We start from the raw sequence: 20,282 nt of genomic DNA, 5'->3' as shown, positions 1-20,282 counted from the left end.
TCATCAATTAATATTCAATTATTATTGTAAGTATAAATATTTGTTTAGTCAATTTGCGTGAGTTCAATGTATCAAATCTACCTATCAAATCGACTTAAAAAAAAAAGGATGACGGTATGTATATTTTTTCTTTTTATTTTTATTTCGCCAAACATGAACCAATTTTTACAATTTTTTTTTTCTTTGGTAGATGATACTTTCGAGGTGGTCCCATTTTACTTTGGTGAAGATCTGATGACTATCTTTGGAGATAAAGAACAGAACTCCTCAACGTATAAAGGTAAATTTCTCGCGATAGGTGTAATGGATTAGTAAACGGTTGGTGGTTTTTAACCAGGTATAGCAAGCACATTTTAGAACGGGGGGCCACTTCAAGATGTGAAATAATAAAAAAAAAACAAAAAAAAACGACTTCAATGACCAAAACACTAAAAAGTAAAAAATGTTTTTTCTACACGTGTATGTATGTATGAAGTCGGGCGAGCTTCATGCTTTGATTTCTAATTTCTTTTATGATACTTGTCCGACTTCATACATACGTATACACGTGTAGAAACAAAAATATTTTTACCTTTTAGTAAAAAAAACTTTTTTTATTAAAAATCTTATTTATTATCTTATTTATAAAGGTTATTGAGGTCGGTTTTTTTTTTAATTCTCGATGCATCCATATGTGCCAGGGCTGATTGCATCGTGTATGCGTACCTATGCCGTCACCGCCCACCGCGCGGAGAGACGCCGCTAAGCGCGCCGCTCGCTGTATTTATTACCATTGTTTACCGAAAAGGGCATCCCCTATCATTCGTTATCAACTCAACTCACCCGGCACTTTTCCTAAGATCTATTCTCAACATTAAGTGCTCCATAAACGAGTAAACGATAATTATTTTATTATCACACTAATATTTGCTACTTTCAAAAATGACTGGATGGGTTTGGCTGAAATTCGGAATGGAGATATTTATACCCTAAATTATCACATAGGCTACTTTTTATCAAAGGAAATCAGAGATCCCACGGGATTTAAAAAAAAACCTACATACACGCGAACGAAGTCGCAAGTTTAAATGGTATATAAAATTAAATAGTGATTGGCTGACTTATTCAACACGTACCGCCAGAACGTATAGTTGTTCCAGCACTTGTCTGTGCAAACTTGGTAACAAGTGATAGGTAATGCAGTCTGTGATGGTAGGGGGCTAATGTGAAATAGTTAAACGATAGTTTTTAACTGACTTCAAAAAAGTTTTTTGAAATGAAATGTTTGTAGCATTGTAGCTCCTTAACTAATGAACCGATTTTAATCTAGTTTTTTTTGTTTGAAAGGTCGCTTGATCGAGAGTGTTCTTAGCCTTAATCCAAGAAAATTGGTTCAGCCGTTTGAAAGACTTCACTTGTCAGGGGTGTAAATTTTTAATTTGTACTGTTTAAATTTGTAGCGTGCACTAAAATTTAGAGTGTTTAAATGTAAAATTCATGTTTGGTCCTTTTTTGCAATATTATGAGAAAAAAGATGCAGATGGTCTTGATTTAGTTAAGAGAAAGACAACAGAATCGGCGCCAGTCTCCTGTTATCGTGCATAGAACTATTCTAAGTTTTACACCAATGAGCGTGCTTAAAAAACTGTGGCCTGGTGGCCTGTTACTAGGGCGGATACTTGCCAATTATAATAACTTTCGTTTAGACAAAGACGGATTTCATACGCCCTTGATAGGATGTTAACAAAAGCCTCAACTACGTTTGACGTCATACGGTCATAGTTGGTTCATGCCTCGTTAACTTGTATTTATTAACCCCCGACCCAAAAAGAGGGGTGTTATTATAAGTTTGACGTGTGTATCTGTTTTTATCAAAATTTTAGTAAGTAACAAGTTCTTATAACTATGCTTAATTTGAACTTTATTTTTTAATTAATGGCTGTGACACACAGACATGAGGACAGACGGACTGGAAGAAACTATAAAGGTTCCTTGTTTTACTAGGGAACTCTAAAAAGATCCCGAGCCTCAGCAATGAGGAATACGACCCGGAGATAGATTTCACTGATTCATAACACAGAAAAGCAGTTACTTCGCCATTGAAAGGAGGTTTTAAGGTAATTTCCTCCGAGACGGCGCGTTGTCAATCAACGTTTATTTATCTCCGAGTCTCCCCATTACGTTTGACGCTTCGAAGTTTATGCCCGGTTTATATTGATCCAGTAGGACTCCAGTGATCAGAGAGTGAGCCTAAAGGCTCATTTACCTACCTGGACCCCCTAAATACGAGCCACAAATCTAAATCATCTATCTATTTTTACCACTTACTTAGGTACAGGTATTTAAAAGTACATTATTGTCTTAGAGATACCCACAATTCATAATATCAAATAAAATATGTCTGTCCATTTCATAGCCCATTTGTTTAACCAATTTTTGCATAATTTGATACAACCTTGCATCCAGAAAGGGACATAAAGTAGGTACTTTTTAGCTCGGAAAAATAAAAAATTCCCACGGGATTTGTAAAAGACCCAAATCGGACCAAGTCACCGGTATCATCTCGTATCTGATTAAATAAATGATCTTTACATTTCAAGTAAAGTCAAACCTTGAAATTAATTGTTTGTATACACAAAGCTAAGGTCATTGCATACGGAACATGTTTTTTCTTGTGCCGGACGGGAGGGAGGGTTTCTCGAACCACTAAATGGATAACTAGAAAACGTATGCAATGACATGGCTTTTATTTAAATGAAACTCTTTAGAAGTTTCCATTGATCTTACTTTCTTTGTCTAACCCAACATCTAACCACTTTCTATTGAGTCTTCTTTCTTTCTTTTTTCGTTTAACTAGTAAAGACGACAGTTTTATTGTATTCAATGAAAAAAAAAAAATTGAAATTTATTCATAGCGCACTCAAAATATATAGGTACAGATTGTTTCTTATTATAACGCAAGTGTAAATTAAAAAATTATTAACACCCCCGACAAGTGAAGGTTACAGTAACTAGAAAAGAGCTGATAACTTTCAAACGGCTGAACCGATTTTCTTGGATTATGGCTAAGAACACTCTCGATCAAACCACCTTTCAAACAAAAAAATAATTTAAATCAAAATCGGTTCATTAGTTTAGGAGCTACGTTGCCACAGACAGATACACAGATATACAGATACACAGATACACACATCAAACTTATAACACCCCTCTTTTTGGGTCGGGGTTTAAAAATACAGCATCATCTACTATGTGATTTAGTAGACATATTATTTCGTCCTGACGCTTTTAATTGTTATTGCGATGTAGGTACTTAACCAAGAATTCACGGTATCAAGATTTTTTCCTTTACTTTTGCTACAAGACATTCATCATCATGATGCAACCCACGGCCGGCTCACAGACAGATAGGTACACAGATACACACATCAAACTTATAACACCTCTCTTTTTGAGTCGGGGGTTAAAAATAAAATATAAATTAAATCATAGAAAACCGGCGAAATGCGAGCCGAACAACCTCCCTGGCGCAGTGGCCTGTGGTATTGTTAGTGGGAGGTCCCGGGTTCGATTCGCAGCAGTGTTTGGACTTTTATAATATCTAAATCACTGGTCTGATCTGCTTCGGCCGTGGCTAGTTACCGGTTAGATTTAGCCGGTATGATGCCGTGTAGAAACCAAAGGAGTAGGCAAGAGTTTACTAAAAACTGCCATACCCATCCAGGCTAGCCCGCTTCCATCTAAGACTGCATAATCACTTAAATTACTTGACCTAATCATCGCACTTAAATAAAATAATCACCCTTCACCAAAGTTATAAAATCATACACGAAGTAGTGTAAGATATCGTACATGAAGTAGTGTGAGTGAGCGTCTTACCCATGTCTTTACCACGCCTTACGACATTCGCACTATATTCTACCTACGAACTTTTTATTTACCTACCTACATATATTTATAATTTTAATGATAACGTTGTTACCTACTAGATTTAGCTTCAAAATAGTATATATTTAGCCCAATGTTGTTAGGTTCCATCCATCCATCCATCAGCCTGTAAGCGTCCACAGCTGGACATAGGCCTTTCCAAGAGCGCGCCGCCAAACACGGTTGATAGGTTGTACGTACCTACCTAATTGTAATACCTAGATTTTAAGTATTATATCACACTAGCTGATGCCCGCAGCTTCGCCCGCGTGGATTGGTCAGATCCCCTGCAGCATCAGGATTGAGGAGTTGGACTCCAAATTTTTTATGAAACAATGTCGCAAAGTTCCTCTATCGATTAAAAAAGAAATGACGCAAATCGGTTCAGAAATCTCGAAGATTTCGGTGTACATAGGTAGAAAAACACAACTCCCTTTTTGAAAGTCGGTTAAAAAAGTAGCCTATGTTACTCCCTGGTAAATTCTCTACTTGTCTGTGAAAATCCCGTCAAAATCGGTTCAGCCGTTCCCAAGATTAGCCTTTTCAAACAGACAGACAGACAGACAGACAGACAGACAGACAGACAGACAAAAATTTTAAAAACGTGTGATTCAGTTAAGGTATCGTTCAAATAACCCTATGAGCTTAATATGAGGTAATTATTTCGAAATTACAGACAGACACTCCAATTTTATTTATTAGTATAGATATCACTAGATGAATGTGTTGCGTGTAAAAGCTAATATCGACGGCACCTCAGGTGTACGGTAAAACTCAAGTGGCGAGTTTATGAATACACCTGAATTTTTATAGACTGTATAAATATTTTTTAAATAAATAAATATTATTAAATATTAAAATTAAAATATTGAATTATCACACTAATATTATAAAGGCGAAAGTTTGTATGTGTGTGTGTGTGTGTGTGTGTGTGTGTGTGTGTGTGTGTGTGTGCGTGTGTGTGTGTGTGTGTGTGTGTGTGTGTGTGTGTGTGTGTGTATGTATGTTTGTTACTCCTTCACGCAAAAACTACTGGACGGATTTGGCTGAAATTCGGAATGGAGATAGATAATATCCTGGATTAGCACATAGGCTACTTTTTATCCCGGAAAACCAAAGAGTTCCCACGGGATTTTGAAAAACCTAAATCCACGCGGACGAAGTCGCGGGCATCAGCTAGTTTCCAATATAACCAAGAATTCCTGATATCCAGATTGTTTCCTTTACTTTAGCTACAAGCCAATCCTATATTAGAAAATTGTTACATTAAAATTCTAACTATATATTTATAGTAGCTAACATAACATTTGCAACATTCATAAATGAAATTAAAATAAAAAACATTAAAATTCATTTAAAATTCAGGTGGTCAAAATTAACACTCATACTCGTAGAATAAATATTAAAACTAAAAATTGGAATTAAAATTGTACAGTAAAGCATTAAAATAGGATTTGGAATTAAAAAAAATTGTATTAAATTAAATTAATGTTAAAAGTACCTAATAATGGTTTTGTATTGTAGGTAGGTTGTCAAACCGTTTAATTTTAAGTTAGGGATATAAACCACATATAAACCCCTGATGCTCAAGTACTACACACTAGGCCACCATCGCTCATTCTGTAAATACCAATTCAGTATCTTACTGAAAATCGTTCATGGTTGGCGGCCATCTTTAAAGAGTAAAGAGTAATGTAAACACTTGAATCCCGCGAGCCGCAGTCAATGCGTCTCCGGACACACTTGAGATAAACTGCTGCCTCCTTCTAAGGACCTATGTTTTTCTATACCTAGAGAATATAATTGAAGCTTTGTTATAATAATATATTTGACTTTCTGAAGTCCGTGAATTAATCCGTGTGGGTTAAGGTTTCTAAAATCCCGCGCGAACTCTTTGATTTTTCGATATAAAAAGTAGCCTATGTCAGTCTCCAGGTCTTTAACCTTCATCATTCGAATAGCAATTCCACGAAACTATTGCATCAAAAACCTGCCGCACTTATGATCTTTTTCTATAAGCACGCCACACACGTCTAACGCATGTGCATAACCGTGCCACGCGAATAAGGTGCTAAACCATTAAGGTGCTAAACGACTTACAGCCTTCGACTGTACATACAATATCAATTCACCACCTAGGTACAGTTCTCGAATCCCCATAACTAAGCAGGCCGTCACCCTGCAGCATTAGCAGGAGTTGGATCCAGAATTTTTTATGGGACCATTTCACAAACTACTTATGTTGACTTTAAAAAATTAGGGGGTAGAAGGGAATATATGTAAGTCATGATAAACACTGCTAATATTCTTTATTAATAAAATGAAACAATATAATTTAATCTTCAAATAATATTATGTAGAGAAAATTGAAAACAAACCCATTCATTTAAAGTACTATAACTTCTCGCGGGTTTCCCGCTGAATCAGAATTTACTAACTTAATTGCTAAAATTTGAATGCCTCCTGATCACGTTATCCCAACGCGTTTGGCGGGCGCCGGTCAACGTATAAACACCATTTCATATTATGAAGTGCGCCAAGCTCATTTGATCCATTTTGTAAATAACAATTTCTAGGGCATCTGATCGGCAGCATGCTTCAATAAGTATGTATGTGGATCGACGCTCCTGCCTACTGATTCTTTAACTCAGTGTCTAACACTGTATGATAGCCCCTGAGCTCCTTTGACATTTATTTTTAATCCATTGAAGGATTGCTACGAAATATCATTTTAATATCACTCAGTGAAGTAGTAATGTAGAACTAACCAATGTCAAATGAGCTCAGTGGACATCATTCAGTGTTAGACACTAAGTTAGCGAATCTCCCCCAGAATACCGTACCCGTCGCATTCCCTATCTTCAAGTAGCCAATTTACATTTGGTGTGATGAATCGGGGTGTGTACTCGTAGGTATATAGAATTAATTACAGCGTGACTTGTACCTCTGATTGGCCAACTCTCAGTTTCTCTTTGCTAAAATGTAGCACCAAAAAGACCAAAAATTTAACTAAAACAACAGTTATTGAGATTGTAATAATGATTGATGCAGATTTCCCGTAATCGACTTACTAATAAGTGACAATTATTGGCAACAAATATTGCTCATAGCATAACTAAAAATAGTCTTGTATAAATATCGCCCAGTGTGTTAGGTCAACGTATACCAGGGTCATAAAGATGTACGTGTGAGGCACAATGGGGCACATCGCTACCGCGCATAGCCGTTTGGGATGAGGGTGCGCACGCACCCCCTACACGCATGCGCAAAACGCGAACTATTCATAACAACTCTGAACTCCGGTCGATAAACTTCCCACTGTGGTGTGGTGAGAGTGGCGCATGTACTCCCTGCACCAGGAGAATCGACATGGCCGACAGCGAATTTGAAGAATTCCGCCGGGTCTTCGACAAACTACCGCAGCATATTAAAGCACCCACGCCCTTCTACTCGTAAGTCTATTCATAGTACCATAAAAACACCAATTAACATCGCCAAAATAATGTTAACTAGTGACGGGAAAAAATCGTTACCTTAGTTTTTTTTTTTCATTCAAGTATTCAAAGTGTTACATGAAGCGGCAAGTCATACTGGTTTAGATGCTCTTCGAACGGAGAAACACCAAGACGAGGCCGGAGTTGCTGATTTCAAAACTTCAATTAAAAAGATTAATTGCTGAATTTCTGACCGAAATTTCTCAGTAGAAATTGCTTTCCAAACCAATATGGTAGAGTTGACCTAATATCCCTTTTTTAGTTAAAATGTTAAAGTTAAGTAATTTATAATAATATTTATAAATTAAGATTAAGATTCATCTTTCATCATTTGAAGGTACATTATTCCTGTACGAATATCAAACTCCGCCCGAGCAAAGTATTGGATAGTTAAATATAAGACAATTTTGAGTTACCTTATAATACAGACTAGCTTATGCCCACGGCTTCATCCGAATGGACTACACAAATTTTAAACTTCTATTTTACCTCCTTACGAGTTGGATTTTTGAAAATTCTATCTTAGCGAATGTCTGCGTCATAAGACCAATCTGCATGCCCAATTTCAGCCCGATCCGTTTATTAACCCCCGATCCAAAAAGAGGGGTGTTATAAGTTTGACATGTTTATCTGTGTATCTGTTTATCTGTATGTGTCTGTGGCATCGTAGCTCCTAAACTAATAATCCGTTAATTTAGTTTTTTTTTTGTTTGAAAGGCGGCTTGATCGAGAGTGTTCTTAGCTGTAATCGGTTCAGCCCTTTGAAAGTTATCAGCTCTTTTTAGGGTTCCGTAGCCGTATGGCAAAAAACGGAACCCTTATAGATTCGTCATGTCTGTCTGTCTGTCTGTCCCCATTTTGAAAGTCCCCATACTTAGAACTGAAACTCAAAATATGTTTTTCATCAAACCCGTGTAACCCACATACGTGTGGGGTATCTATGGATAGGTTTTCAAAAATGATATTGAAGTTTCAAATATCATTTTTTTCTAAACCGAATAGTTTGCACGAGAGACACTTCCAAAGTGATAAAATGTGTGTGTGTGTGTGTGTGTGTGTGTGTGTGTGTGTGTCCCTAACTTCTAAAATAAGAGAATGATAAAACTAAAAAAAATATATCATGTACATTACCATGAAGAAAATTGGTTTGAACGAGATCTAGTAAGTAGTTTTTTTTTAATACGTCTTAAAAATTTTAAATGTGTTTAAATTTTCAAAGTAACAAAACTATACCAAGTGGGGTATCATATGAAAGGGTTTTACCTGTATATTCTAAAACAGATTTTTATTTATTTTTATGCGTGATAGTTTTTGATTTATCGTGTAAAATGTCGGAAAATTACCCGAGTACGGAACCCTCAATGCGCGAGTCTGACTCGCACTTGGCCGGTTTTTAGTTACTGTAACCGTCACGTGTCGGGAGTGCGTTGATAGACCAGTCAATCGATCACCTTTCTTTTGAATGTTTAGATTAGTGCCAAATGTGGGCTTGGAGGATGATTCGCCGTCGTCAAAGAGTGAAGGCACGCCGGAGGAGGAGCCTGGTGAAGCCGACGCGGGAAATCCTGGCCATGCTGATGACTCTCCTGGACAAACAGATGCTGCGGACGCACAAAGGAGCCCACTCCACCAAACGTTCGCGAGCGGAGAAAGACGACGAAGGAAACTCCCGGAAATCCCAAAAACTAGAAAATGTAAGTCCATTCTACTAACTAGACTAATGTATGGTACTTGTTTTAATTGCGAGGTATACGATGTGCTGAGCTGGAACAGATTCCCAGACTGTGCCACACATAGCATGGCGTTATATTACTATCAACTGACCACTGACTGACCATGAGCACAGTTCACGACAGTTGTCAAACTAGCAACAAAAACTCGAGGCTTCATCTGTCAAATGTATATATGGCTTTAAGATGACTAGGAGTGTGACATAGGCCATCGTGATCGCGTGCCAATATTATAATACCTTTAAATCTTTGATTTTACGTCACCCTTAGTGTTCAAAAACCTAACATTTGACAGATGTCGATTCAGGGTCAAATCGAGAGCTTCCTAACTCTAGTTCTCTCTGCCAAATGGTCAAGGAGTGAAAGTGCCAAAGTAATTCATATTTGTTTACCTTATGCTATTGTGTGTGGCAGAAATATAAATGTTCTGTTTTCTATAAATGGTGATTTTTCAATCGCCAAAAACTGTGATAAATATTTCATTATTTTGATTTTCAAATTCTTTCCCTAATCAAACACTATTTTGACGATAAAAATCTTATCTTGGGCCTAATAAAAATATAAAGGCTGAATTTTGCAATCACCATAAAAGCTTTTACCGACTAATTTGATTTTTTTGGAGACTTGTAATACTTCCAGCACTGTTAAATTTATTTCTTACGGTGAATTCAAACCAAGCGAGCGAACGCTCGCTCTATCCACACCCTGTCAAACTACTGTCAAATTATTTTTGGATAAACAGTGACCGAGCATTGATCTGTCTTTATTTATCCCAAGTGAATTGAGAGATTAGGGATGGATTGGAATCCACCTATTAGTCAAACTCAAAATAATTTCATTTGGTGATTGAAAACTTGGCTTTAATATTAGTAATGTATATTACTCTTTCGTTTAAGGTTAATAGAAATGTCCAAAAATAATCTTACCTTAGCGAAGGCTTGTCTATTTTAAATAAGGCGAATGTGCTTCGCGATTGATCTATTTGTGTCCTAATATTTGACTCATAGGCTTTGGCGAGTTTGAGAACTTTTTGTGTGTATGTAAGTGTGTTTAAAAAAACCGAAATTCATGAAAATAGGTATGTTCTAAATTTTAGAAGATCTAGAGCCTGTTTCATAAGATGAACTTTATCTGTCGGATAAATTTGACATTTTGACAGATTCGCAATGCGACAACTGAGCTTACCTCTGAGACTGAGATGTTGTGAAACAGGCCCTTGATGTTCTAAATATTCTAAATTGTAAAATGTTCTAAAACTTTATAAAGAAATTAGTAGGCTTCTTTTGTTAAATATTTTACGCAGAGGAAGTTACGGACAGATGCTAGTATCAAATAAAAATGCAGTTTTTTATTTTATTTTATTAACCATAAAACTTGCATAAGAATTAGTAAACTGACATTTGAATTTACTTGTTTCGAGTGTTTACACAAAATATTCAACTTTCCAGAATAACTGACTTCTGCAACTTTTATACAGAAATGTGGCCTGATTATTGTTCAATATTATTAACTATCTTAGCATAAATAAGTTCTGAATGAGTTTCAGTAGCCCTCTTTTTCTTGAAATCTTTTTTTTACATTATTTTAATTGAATCGTAATCAACAGCGTTCACAAAATTATTATTCACATATTATTAAAATTATCTTAACCTAGGTTTTAAATAAGGCCACATTCTTAATTTTAATACCTGTGAATCTTACTACATTTTACAACTATGTCCTCTCACCGTTTATGCGTATATGTATTTAAGATTTAGCAACCCTCTTTCTTCTCGAGTAGGCGTCTAGTCGGTGTACTATCATTGTTCGTGTCTACCCTTAACTTCACTATTTAGGGGCTTCGCAATCATCCCATTAATATTATTTACTTATCTATCTACAGGAATAAATTCAGTGCTAATTATTTGAGTTATTTGATAATTGTTTACAACTAAATAATGCCCACCACTTCATCCGCGTGGATTAAATTTTAAAATCCCGGGAGAGGATGTTTTTTTTACTATGTTCATATTATATTCGTATGGATATGGGTCTTTAACTATACCCGTATAAAAATCACGTGCATTCGTTGGTCAGATGCTGAGTGAATAGAGGACAAGGCATGAAAAATATGCCATCCCGAAGGAACCAATTGTTGTGCTGGTATAAAGAGTAACATGTGACTCTCCTGATCTTTGACTACATATATACCTAGGTATAACTAAATAATCACATCGGCTTGTATCTCCGTTGTGACCTAATGAAAAGACAAACCAACAAAGTAATATAAACTAACATTAGTATTGTTAGTGTTATTGTTAGTATTGTGTGGGTTAAGTACCTATAGTCCGTGGTGTCACCTGGTTCAGGATTGGATCCTCGTCATGCATTGCGAGGATTGCGAGACACTATCGTGGCAACTCCCTTGCCAGACACCCTTAAAGTTTAACAATCTATTCAAGTTTAAGGGCCTCTGGCAGACGGTTGCCTCGCCACTAAGTATCTGGCAATGCATGAGGTGATTTTTAGTTCCAAAGAAAATATTAAAAAATTAGACTTTATACTTCGACGTAAGATTTTGTCAACCTTTGATATCTCCCAAAGCCACCATAATCCAAATTTTACAGTCGCTGGGACAATACGCAGAGAAACTTCATCTTTTATAAAAAACGAAGGTCTGCCACTCGCTGGCTCTCTCTATCTCTCTCTATAGTAATTGCACTTATATATTGTTTTTTTTTTTGCCGGCTGTCCTAAGTAAAATCTGATTTGCGACCAGTTGGTAGTGTGTTGAGTCATCATGTTATTTTCAAGACTGGCCCTACACGGGCAGCTTGAAGCAGTCAGGGTTGACTTCAAGCTGTGACTGCATAGGGAACTGGTCTTCTATTTGCACACATACACGGCACCGCTCGAGCAGTTGCGACTGCTCCGGGCAATCAACAGCAGTTATCAATGGTAACTTCAAGCTGTGACTGCATAGGGAACTGGTCTTCTATTTGCACACATACACGGCACCGCTCGAGCAGTTGCGACTGCTCCGGGCAATCAACAGCAGTTATCAATGGTAACTTCAAGCTGTGACTGCATAGGGAACTGGTCTTCTATTTGCACACATACACGGCACCGCTCGAGCAGTTGCGACTGCTCCGGGCAATCAACAGCAGTTATCAATGGTAACTTCAAGCTGTGACTGCATAGGGAACTGGTCTTCTATTTGCACACATACACGGCACCGCTCGAGCAGTTGCGACTGCTCCGGGCAATCAACAGCAGTTATCAATGGTAACTTCAAGCTGTGACTGCATAGGGAACTGGTCTTCTATTTGCACACATACACGGCACCGCTCGAGCAGTTGCGACTGCTCCGGGCAATCAACAGCAGTTATCAATGGTAACTTCAAGCTGTTGATCGATGACTGCTAGAGCTGTCCGTGAGAGGCCAATAAGTTGTTCTGCATGAAGTAAAGATATTTGAATTTGAATTTACTATTTTCAGCAACAATGATCACCTCTGGGCAGCCCGTATCACTGGCCGATGAGTTAGGAGCATTAACTGGTGTCCTCGTACGACCAGGGTGTCAGGGACGGCCACTGTTGGTACTGAAGTGCGGGTACCTCCTGGACGAAGACTCAAGTCCTGACTCGGAACGGCTACAGAGCTTGGGAGATGTCGACAGTGGCCACAGTACTGCGCACTCACCTATCGACACGGGGCCTAAAAGTTTATCCCCCACACCTTTGCAGCAAAATGGTGAGTTTCCTTACTGTCTTATTACTCGTAACGACTTAGGTATCGTAATGTGACACAAATTGGCTTCCGAGAAACGAAAATTAAAGTACCTACGTCATAGACACGTGGCCTTTTCACTATTGGAACAATATTGCTTTACTGAGTGTAGGTATTGAAAACGTTTTTTTAATATTTACGATACTGAACTTAATAACTATAGTTATATAAATCGAAACTGAATTTATGATATTCAAATGAACCAGCGTCTGCTGGCTGTTGTTGCGTGTTGTGGGTTGATGTTACTCAATATAAGCCGGTAACTGCGCTGGATTAGTCTTTACCTACACTTGTAAGAAAAGAGTATAAGTGAAAGTCTGTACCTACACTTGTAAGAAAAGAGTATAAGTGAAAGTCTGTACCTACACTTGTAAGTAAAGTGTGTAAGTGACGGCAATGGTGATGAGGATGTATTTAATTTCAGTGTCACCCTCATCAAGCTGCAGCATTAGCGGCATCAACTTCTCCGGGAACATGACCACTGTACCACACAGCCAACTGGAAATGTTGGAAGCGACACACAGAGCTCTACACAAATTCAATCCCAGGCACCACGATGAAATAGAAGTTGAAATCGGGGATCCTATTTATGTGCAAAAGGAGGCTGATGATTTATGGTGTGAAGGTAGGCTTGCTTCATTTTTTATTTTTTTTTAAATTATCAACATACAGAAAAAATCGGCCAAGTGCGAGTCAGACTCGCGCACTGAAGGTTCCGTACTCGGGTATTTTTTCCAACATTTTGCACGATAAATCAAAAACTATCATACATAAAAATAAATAAAAACCTGTTTTAGAATGTATACGTAAAGTTCTTTCATACGATACCCCACTTGGTATGGTTATCTTACTTTGAAAATTGAAACACATTGTCAAGAAAACCTATAGGGTACTTCCCGTTGACCTAAAATCATGAAATTTGGCAGGTAGGTAGGTCTTATAGCGCAAGTAAAGGAATAAATCTGAAAACCGTGAATTTGTGGTTACATCACAGAAAAAAAATGTGTTTTAATTTTCAAAGTAAGAAAACTATTCCAAATGGAGTATCATATGAAAGGGCTTTACTTGTATATTCTAAAACTGATTTTTATTTATTTTTAAGCATAATAGTTTTTGATTTATCGTGCAAAGTGTCGGAAAAATACCCGAGTACGGAACCTTCGATGCGCGAGACTGACTCGCACTTGACCAGTTTTTACCTACAGCGCTCCGGGCGCGATACCCAGGGCACGGTGTTACGCAGGTTCGAATCCTGCTAGTTTCCAAATGTTTGATGTGTGTTTTTAAATGTGTAATAAGACCGAACGAGTAGGCTACGGTTACCACTACGCGAAGCACCACAAAATACCTACTGATCGCACACTGTGCAACTAAGTACCCTGCCATTCCTACCCACATGTGATTGTTCTATGTAATTGGCTCATCCGTATAATATTTCATGTAATTTTAATATAGAGGAATGAACAGCGCCAAGACAAGTTGACAAGCAATTCTACAATCTGGTCACGACAATATAAACAGAGAGTGTCTCGGCGTTCGTCAGAATGTTTCTGGCTGAACAATTGATGATAATGTCGTTTTGTTTCAGGTGTAAACTTACGAACTGGACAACAAGGTATTTTCCCTTCGGCCTATGCGGTCGATATGGACTACAATGATTTTGATCCCGCAAATGCCAAAGTTAAACGAGAAAGATACTTATTAGGGTGAGAAATAATTAAATCTTATTAATAAATAATAATTGTTAATTATAAATTATTATTCTATTAATTGCCTTTATTCTAATAATTAATTATTACTAATTGTTAATAAATAATAAAAATTTATTATTATTTATCACACTCATCAAAGCTGTGATAGCCCGACGCCCACCTCATACGTTACGTAATTAATTTACCACTTTACTGATGACAAGTGTAAATTAAAAATTTATAACACCCCCGACAAGTGAAGGTTACAGTAACTAGAAAAGAGCTGATAACTTTCAAACGGCTGAACCGATTTTTTTGGATTATAGCTAAGAACATTCTCGTCAAGCCACCTTTCAAACAAAAAAAAAACTAAATTAAAATCGGTTCATTAGTTTAGGCGCTACAATGGCACAGACAAATACACAGATACACACGTCAAACTTATAATACCCCTCTTTTTGGGTTGGGGGTTAAAAATGTACTTATAAGAGTGTTTACTGTTTACATGAGTGAATTGGACGTAAGTTACTCACGTAAGGTGTTTACGTGAGTAAAACTTACAGGTGTAATTGCAGCCTTTAATCAGTGCACAATCACGATTGGGACCACACGTTAGCCAACATTAAAAAATGAAGGATTTTGAAATTTAAATTTTTCTTTTAGGTATATGGGCTCAGTCGAAACACTAGCACATAAGGGCACAGGAGTAGTTTGTCAAGCAGTGAAGAAAATCGTTGGGGAATGCAGTGGAGAACCAGGAACCCAACCATGTATTTTAGAAGTATCAGATCAGGGTCTACGGATGGTTGACCGATCGAAGCCCGACGTAAGTAGTCTTCTACAAATCACTACCCATATCATACTATTATATTATTTATATATTAGGACACCAGAAAATAAGAATATCAATATATTCATAATTCTATATACACACATTATTAGATATATATCTTATACCAAGTGTAAATTAAAAATTTATAACACCCCCGACAAGTGAAGGTTACAGTAACTAGAAAAGAGCTGATAACTTTCAAACGGCTGAACCGATTTTTTAGGTTATAGCTAAGAACACTCTCGATTAAGCCACCTTTCAAACAAAAAAAAAACTAAATTAAAATCGGTTCATTAGTTTAGGAGCTACGATGCCACAGACAGACACACAGATACACAGACACACAGATACACAGACACACAGATACACAGATACACACGTCAAACTTATAACACCCCTCTTTTTGGGTCAGGGGTTAAAAAGGAGTCACAACTTGTGCCAAAAGAAATAAAAAATTATTAAACAATAAAAAAAGTTTAGTGTACAAAATTTATACATTAAAATAAATATAAATATTATAAATGCGAAAGTGTATTTTTGTTGGTTTCTTGGTTTGTCTTTCAATCGCGTCGTAACGAAGCAACGGTTGACCATTTTGGATTTTTGACATAATTATAGTTAATATCAGCAGGGCGATCGGCTAAAAATGTATCAATCATTAAAGGACAGCATCAATGTCAAAACATGGTATTAAGCCAATGGGATTGGCCAAAAACCATCTTTTGACATTGATGCTGTCCTTTAATGATTGATATATTTTTAGCCGATCGCCCTGCTGGAGACATAGGATACTTTTCATCTCGGAAAATCAAAGAGTTCCCACGGGATTTTTAAATACCTAAATCCATGCAGACAAAGTCGCGGGCATCAGCTTGTACTTATTTAATACGAAGTGGAATACTAATGAATACGAATTATACAAATAAAAAAAAGAAAAACCTTTTTCCCAACAGAGAAGTCGCAGTGGACCTTGCATTGACTACTTTTACTCACTGAAAAACGTGTCATTCTGCGCGTTTCATCCCCGCGACCACCGATACTTGGGATTCATCACGAAACATCCCACGCTACAGAGATTCGCTTGCCATGTCTTTAGAGGTCAGGAATCTACGAGGCCAGTCGCTGAAGCTGTAGGGTAAGCACTTTATATGAACTAAGTACTCACGCGATTAGATGGAGTACACCCGATTGGTTTCAAAACTGTCCGACACGCCAGTTTTGAAACATGTAACAAAAAGATCCCTCACCTACAATTTCAGATTTCAAATGTTACCTACAAATGTTTAACGCTAGCTAGGCTATGAAACCACTATACGACAGTATCTTTGATTTCACGTTACTCCTAGCCTAAAATTTGACAAAATATGACAATTCAGGAAACCGAGAGTTTTCTCATTCAGGCACTCTGTTAGGGGGGCTGAGATAGAAAAGTGGGCTGGCTCCAAATCAGTTTTATGACAGATATCACTCATAATAGTTTAAACGCTAAAATATGGTACCCAATCCTATCCTCGTAGATTGTTCACCCGATTGAGTGCACTAGTTAGAAAAGCGGTTTCTATGCTTTGTCGTTCATTGAATTACCTTTACTGACTATAAACACAAATTACTATCTAATCTATGAAGAAAAATACATTTAGATTTTATTTGTGATTAAGTTTAACTAATTAGTTTATTAATAATTTGATTTATTCAATGAATGTTTCGTTATATTTCTCGTATCAATAAATTTTTCTTCTGCAGTACTTATAATATGAAAGTGGAAAATAATTTACTTAATACTATTTTGTTATTTTCTTTCAGGAGAGCATTCCAGAGGTTCTATCAAAAATTTATCGAAACTGCATATCCCATCGAGGACATCTACATAGAATAGAGTTAAGCAATAGCTATACTACCTATATCAAAATAAATTATAAAAATGCTTTTATATTTTACTTTTCATTGACTCTTAGCATCATGCAAGAAATATACTTTGATTCTGATGCCTTTCTCACAACTAAATTTTGAGTATCTGCATCTTATCTTTCTAATACTTTTAAATATATATGTTTCCCTGTCTTTTTCTTATTAATTGATAAGAATAAGATGCAAATACTTCAAAATTCAGTGCATCTAAATCAGCACTAATGACTAAAATAAATTACTTATTTATTCACAATACTTTGTTAATGACAATCATTGTAAATAATGTTTCGGAAATGAACACAGTGATTAATTTTTCCCGTACACTTCAAATAGTTTAGAATTAATTAGGCAAGGCTTATTTAGTTCTTAAACTATACTAAATGTTAAGCCCACATTTTTTTTACTTCCACGGACTTTTTTTTGTACCTATACTAATTTTTTTTATGAATACATTTTGTATTCATAAAAAAAATGACGCTAAGTAACTGAAATCTCAAATTAGATTTTAGGGAACATCTGCAGAAAATTCAATCTTTTCAAACAACAATGCTACAATTATTGTTATTATATTTTAGTATCTTAACTCATTCATGATTATTCATATTTCTTTTCGTTATTCAAATCATTATACACTGAATTGACGAGAGACAGGTATTTGTCTTTAATTTATCTCAAAAATTATAGTGCTCCCTTCTCTACATAGTATAAAATGACGTCACTTGAGATTTATTGTGGTTCCATTTCCGTGGTTCCCTTACAGGTATTTACGCTTGGATTTTTTAAAGTACAACGGATTTAAACGCGGTTTCCACCAGTAGATTGATTCAAGAGAATGGTTCATACGTATAGTTTAATATTGTTTTGTGTTAATTTAATAATTATTCAATATGTCGGAAAGAATTGAGTTTCAAGATATATTATGTTGTAATATTCTAAAATGTGTGTTAAAAATATTTTATGCTCTGTAATATGAAATTTCATTTGTACGCGCTGGTAAAAAAAATTGGCCAATATAATTTATAACGAGCCTGAGAATATTTTAGAATTTCTGCAGAACACCATCTTGTTCCCAGTCTATAACAGCACAATGCGTGATACTATCTGTGTTGAGATTTAATGTATATTTTGATTTAATGTATATTATAGTATGAATTAAGAATAAATATTATTTCTAAGGTAAAAACCTAGGCAAAATATATAACATGTATTTATATTGCAACTTTACGTTTATAAGAAACTGGGCCCATTTACTCTACATTATCTCAATAACTATCTCATCATTAATTATTATTATCCAAAAAAAATATGTAAAAATGACAATATTACTGACTAGACTTTTATCTCAAATAGTACTTATTTTTAACTTTAACTTCGAACAAACATAAGACGAAAAATTATTTTAACTGTTTTATAATGATGATAATAATATTATGTATATTTTACACACAAGCCTTGCATTGCGCCTTGCTTATAATATTTATTATTATGTATTTGAAATAATATTTACCCACATAAAAAAATGTTGTTATTGACAAGGGCTATAATAGGATGCAGAAAAGGGTTTAAATTAGGTACTACAAGTATTTAAAATTGAAGACAATGTTGATCAGGAAACGGATGCTGTACAGCAGGAAATAGTATGTTCTCTTTAACTAGGAGCTATTTGTAAGTTTTGCAAACAACTCGGTTGCGTTCAGAGAAGTATTTTGATGGCAACAAAATTGTCTGTAAGTTATCTTTTAATTATATCTTTTCCTTCCCTTTGTGTCGATCAATGCCCAATTTACAATTAAAAGTTTACAAACTTACCAAATGTGTCAACAAAGCCTTGACAGTAGGTAAATTTTCCATTCCCATTGAATTTTTAAATGACTGTTTTTTGAGGGCAAGAGGTGCGAGATTTATTTTGTATCTGAAGGAGATGGTACCAGTAATTTTTGAAAGCATATTCTAGATAACAAATGTTTAAGCGTTTGTTGATTTAAAATAGCTCTTATGTACCTTCAACCGTAACCTACCATAAAATTAAATGCTTACAGAAAAAAATATTCGTCATTATTATTTATAGATAAGTAAATAGGATTTATAAGATATGTATGTACTTCACGTTGCCGGAGAAAGACAATGATAACACTGAAATTAAAGGTGAAGTTTCGGAATGTCATACATATACCTAAACTGTGTAAATAAAATTAACAAACAGGTGATAATATTCTGCTGACGATGTTGATGATATTAGAAATTCTTATTCATAAAAATATTTTAACGCAACGGCACAGGCCTAGCGACTAAAGGTTTGCGAAACTCATGGTAGTACTTCAGGTAGTTACGTTTTCCATTTGAATCTCAAATACTGTGATATGAAAACAGTCTGTTGCTCTCTGATGTAGCTATTGTATGAATTTAAACTGAAGTAAGCGATGTAACGAACATTGATTCAAAGTAGGTATTTATAGTTTGCGTTTAATTGTATCTAGATAAATATTATTATTTATATGAGTAGGTTATTAAATCGAACATCGCTTAGACTTTATTATTTTGGGAAATCCATGGATAGGTACCACCGCACCCAGCGGGCCCGGAGGATATCCCACCCGACTGTTGACTACCCCAGCCTTGGCCTGGCGGTAGTAACCATCAGTGTCTGCCGGGGTAAACCCTCTCGGGGACCAATAAGAATAATCCTTATTGTCCTTGAACAATATTTTATAGTATTATGTGGAAAATTAATTTTGGAATAAGTATAGTTTTTAAATTGTAACAAAATATTATATTTATAATAATAAAAATACGTTTTTTCTTTATCACAGATCCGTCAATGTTTAATAGGAAGATCGAAATCAGTTATAAAATTAATTGTTTGTTATTAATTTACTATTGATATGAGCAAATAATATAAATTCTTCTTTTGTGTTATAAGTTTTTTTTTTAATATTTAAATATGCTTCATAT

General features: G+C 35.8%; 1 protein-coding gene across 1 annotated transcript; it reads left to right on the top strand.

Moving 5' to 3' along the window:
* The first annotated feature begins 7,181 nt into the window (after positions 1-7,181).
* On the top strand, positions 7,182-20,204 carry LOC123880618 (JNK-interacting protein 1). The gene is made up of 8 exons (XM_045928820.1): positions 7,182-7,358; positions 8,871-9,094; positions 12,609-12,863; positions 13,324-13,524; positions 14,488-14,605; positions 15,254-15,416; positions 16,376-16,557; positions 17,226-20,204. Exons 1-8 carry the CDS (start codon positions 7,276-7,278, stop codon positions 17,296-17,298), a joined length of 1,299 nt encoding a protein of 432 aa, XP_045784776.1. The 5' UTR covers positions 7,182-7,275; the 3' UTR covers positions 17,299-20,204.
* The last annotated feature ends 78 nt before the right edge of the window (positions 20,205-20,282 follow it).

The sequence above is a fragment of the Maniola jurtina genome, chromosome Z, assembly GCF_905333055.1.
Source record: "Maniola jurtina chromosome Z, ilManJurt1.1, whole genome shotgun sequence".
Lineage (NCBI taxonomy): Eukaryota > Metazoa > Arthropoda > Insecta > Lepidoptera > Nymphalidae > Maniola > Maniola jurtina.
The sequence above is the reverse complement of the archived record's forward strand: the minus strand, read 5'-3'. Positions and strand labels throughout refer to the sequence as shown.

Bases quoted from the DNA above. Each gene is read 5' to 3' on its own strand.
- LOC123880618 (XM_045928820.1), top strand. From the start codon at position 7,276: ATGGCCGACAGCGAATTTGAAGAATTCCGCCGGGTCTTCGACAAACTA. The intron at 12,864-13,323 runs GTGAGTTTCCTT...ATTTAATTTCAG, and splicing joins CACACCTTTGCAGCAAAATG to TGTCACCCTCATCAAGCTGC. The intron at 14,606-15,253 runs GTGAGAAATAAT...TTTTTCTTTTAG, and splicing joins CGAGAAAGATACTTATTAGG to GTATATGGGCTCAGTCGAAA.